Genomic DNA, 3,831 nt, shown 5'->3' with positions numbered 1-3,831 from the left:
AGCTGTTCCCACAGATGGCAAGAACGTTCATTGTCACCAAAATACATCCTTGGATGGACTTATGAGTTGTGCTTCTTGAATATTCTTCCATGTTAATGTAATGTTTCTTGTAGAAATAGCGGTCTGTAGTACACTCTGATTAATATAATGGTACTCTTCAAGACTACAAGTAGTACATAAAGTTAGTAACTAAGGGGTTTAGCAGAGATCCGTAGGGAGGATGTGTTTGGAGTACTTCCCTCTTAGCAATATGCTCTTCAAATGTGATCGAGTTATTCACCATGTCTTTTTTATGAGCTACAGATGGCCCCGTCACTGATTTTACGGTGCTGTTTAATGTATAACTGACAAGATGACGGTGCATAATTTGTAAGGGAGTTTATTTGAAAGCACCTGTCTGCTAATTTTAGGGTTCAAAATGGATCTGCTTCTCAAGTTTGACGAAGAACGGAAAACTGGAGGCGTCTGAAGGTTACTGTAGAATGTTCTTGTTGCTCTCTCATTGTTGGCAAAATGTATTCTTTCTGGATCACGTTGATTCAAATGGTACTGAAAAAGCATCTCAAGTGCCCACGCTAAGTAGAAACGTAAGTCACTTAAAATTATTGTTTCTAGCGGCATTCAACGAGCGAAATTTTGTTATGTCACGTTTTTGTTCACGTGGCTTCCCTCCGCCCTGGTCACTCTGTGTCAAAAAAAACAAAACAAAAAAAAAGAAAACAAAAAAAAAAAAAAACGTCTCAGCACAAACTTGGCCTTTTTCCGGTATATTTTTTGATTTTATCGATTTTATCGAGGACTGGAGGCGTCTGAAGGTTACTGTAGAAATTTCTTGTTGCTCCCTCATTGCTGGCAAAATGTTTTCCTTTCTGGATCACGTTGATTCAAATGGCACTGAAAATGCATCTCAAGTGCCCACGCTGAGTACAAATGTAAGTCACTTAAAATTATTGTTTTTAGGGGCACTCTTCCTTGGTCACTCTGTGCTAAAGAAAACGTCTTAACACAAACTTTGCTTTTTTCTGGTATATTTTTCGATTTTATCGATATTCTGTTAAGTTTCTTTCAATATTTTTTTATTGTGTGCCTTACATATTTGCATCTAGGTTTTCTATACTTACATTAAATAAAAAGGAAAGAAAGAGGGAAAACAGCTGTGCGGTAGTTTTAACATGGCGGATTTTGCACTAAATTATGACGTCATGCAAGGAATATTTGACTCCGATGCATAAATAAAACAGACATGTTTGGACGCATTAGATACAACTCAGGTTTTTACATAACACGAATTCCCAGAAATGGAAAAGAAAGGAAGAGGGTAATTTCATGGACGGCCCTCTTTCCAAAGTCGATAAACAAGTTATTTCCTAGTTTCTGTAATAGTACTGAAATAAAATCATCGTTCAATGAATGTTTGTTTTCCGTGGTACTTTGAAGTGTCGTGTCTTACATCTTTATGTATTGCAATATTTACATTAAAGTCTACGGCCAACAGTAATTTTAATTGCAGTGAAAAATAGCCAGAAATTCCCGTCGAAAGTCACGATTCGCTACTCCGTATATGAAGGGGTTGATCATTGTCGAGGTAAAGGCCAAAAGAGTGTACAGCTCGTACGCAAAATCAGGTAGTGTGACAACTGATGAGTGAGCCAAGAGACCAATGATTATGACAGGAATCCAGCATAGGAAAAACGCTAAAACTACAGAAAACAACAACATCGTAACGCGCATTTCCCACGCGTTGAGCGCAAGTTGCTGGAATTGTTCCGCCCGGAGTGAGGGCACAACGTTGGTGTTATGTTGTCGTACTGACTTAAAGACACTCCCGTAGCAAAACACGATTATGATCAGAGGAATAAAAACGTGGATTAAATGTAGTGAGATACCAATCGCTCTCTCGTGCTTCTTGCTGGAAAAAGTTCCAATGCAGAAAAAGAATCGTGGGTCGTACTCGTATATTACTGGTCCAACGAAAGTCGATAAGAAACCGTCAAAAATTGTTAACACCCACACTGCTAATACCATTAAGACACTTGACTTTATCGTGAAGTAGTTGGGATATATCTGTGCTTTTACCACCCGAAAATACCGGTTGACTGCGGTTAAAGCAAGCGTTGGAACAGAAATTCCAGCCCAGTAGTAGATGACAAAGCCGTTGAATTGGCACAAGTCATGACCGTGAATCCAGCCATCTTCAAAAAAGGCCTGAATGCAGAACGGAAAGCAACAGATCGCTACCATGAGGTCTGAGACAGCAAGCGCTAAAACATACAAGTACGGAACGGTCAGAGTTTTTCGTTTTCTGTAGACCGCCCAGCAAACGAAGATGTTCCCGCAAATTGCGAGCACGTTCATTAGCACCAAAAAGCTTCCTTGGATGGACTTATGAGCTGTGCTTCTTGAATACGCGTCCATGCTTAGAAGTTTTTATCATACGAGATAGAAATCTGTTATATACTCCGCTGAAGTTCCTTTCTGCTTGATTTACTAAGAAACAAACGGTTTACTTCCAGCTTTTTCTTCCTTTGACCGCGAGCCGTTGAATTAAAGGACAGTGGCTTTGAAGTAATCCTTCTTCCATCGTGCGTTAACACTTTGAATGCGTTTCAGAAGCTGCTCAGGATGTCATTTCAACTGAAAACGATTCCAAGTTGTCGTCCTCTTACTGTGTCGCCTCATATTTGTTTGGCAAGCTTTCACAGATGAATTATAGAGTTTTCTTTAGTTTAGAGGAAGCTGCCAAAGTTTAGGCAAGTTAATCTTACATCCTGTGGTACTGTCAACAGTAGCCAATTGCGAGTAGCCAATTGGGCCATTTGAGTGATATCCTCAAGTCGCCCTTTGCCTACTTTTAAATTGTTTTTAATCTTAATCTAGCAATAAAGAGCTAGCGATTGAAGAAATTGTTTTTTTGAAAGATTGTGAATTATATGTATGACATTGATCAAGGGAGCAATCTTAGTAGAAATTACTAGTCCATTTAATAACGAAAAAATGCTCTGAAAATGTTCAATTAAGATGGAAATATATTTTTGGTTGAGGTCTACATACACTGTTCAGACCTACCTAATGGAGCAAATAATTGCTTTTTCACAGCCTCTGTCGGTTGGTTATTCAGGGGTACGTTTTTCTTAGAATGTTTGTCATTATATGTTTTACATAGGTAAATAAAAGATGAAATTGTGAGAAAGGTTTACCCTGAATGTGTGCACCTGACATGTCCGCTTGTATTGAACGAAAAAAATTGAACTGCAATCCCAAGCAGGAAATACTCTAAAGTACATTGTTTCTCAAAAATGCTTGCATGCGAAGTTTCAAAGCGTGACAAATTAAAATCAATACAAAAAAGTTACCTGTTTCTAATTTAGTTCCTTTTTTCAATTTCAATAAATTAGGCGAACGAAATTAAGGTAGTGTTTAATTTCAACCCAGTATGACAGCTTTGCAAATCTTGACGATTCACCTGTCACTTGACAGTATTTCAGCACGGGTGATTATGAAATTTTGACCAAGCTGACAAGATTTCACGTCTAGTTTTATTAAATAAAGTTGATAACATTATAATACGCAGAGTCACTTTAAGCCGCTTTCCATACTGATTTAAATAACAATATTGAATTAAGTTTTAATTCATCCATGGGTTACAGAATATGTTGCAGTCTTTTCACTGGAAATGCTTAAAAAAAAAAAAAAAAAATGTGATTTAAAATCATTCAAGTGAACGATTTTTCAACTAAAAAATTTCTAAGTCTTAAAATTTCGATTTTAGAAAACTTAGAACCTGTTAAAACTGCTGCGTTCCACAAATTAACTGCAAGTTTAGAGTCAAAC

The 3,831-nt window shown here is 37.5% G+C and overlaps 2 protein-coding genes across 2 annotated transcripts in view; both read right to left on the bottom strand.

Annotated features, from left to right (window-relative positions):
- Positions 1-91, bottom strand: part of LOC145482857 (melatonin receptor type 1A-like) — a 1,303-nt gene extending 1,212 nt beyond the window's left edge. Inside the window, exon 1 of the mRNA XM_081461497.1 lies at positions 1-91. This exon is cut by the window's left edge and continues 1,212 nt beyond it. Coding sequence (XP_081317623.1) covers positions 1-91 — 91 coding nt within the window.
- Positions 92-1,500: 1,409 nt separating this feature from the next.
- Positions 1,501-2,625, bottom strand: LOC145480463 (melatonin receptor type 1A-A-like). Its single transcript, XM_081458718.1, has one exon. The coding sequence runs from the start codon at positions 2,413-2,415 to the stop codon at positions 1,501-1,503; it is 915 nt and encodes a 304-aa protein (XP_081314844.1). The 5' UTR covers positions 2,416-2,625.
- Between the last annotated feature and the right edge of the window lie 1,206 nt (positions 2,626-3,831).

This window comes from Orbicella franksi, chromosome 3 (genome assembly GCF_964199315.1).
Source record: "Orbicella franksi chromosome 3, jaOrbFran1.1, whole genome shotgun sequence".
NCBI lineage: Eukaryota > Metazoa > Cnidaria > Anthozoa > Scleractinia > Merulinidae > Orbicella > Orbicella franksi.
Note: the sequence above shows the minus strand (reverse complement) of the source record. Positions and strands in the feature narration are given on the sequence as shown.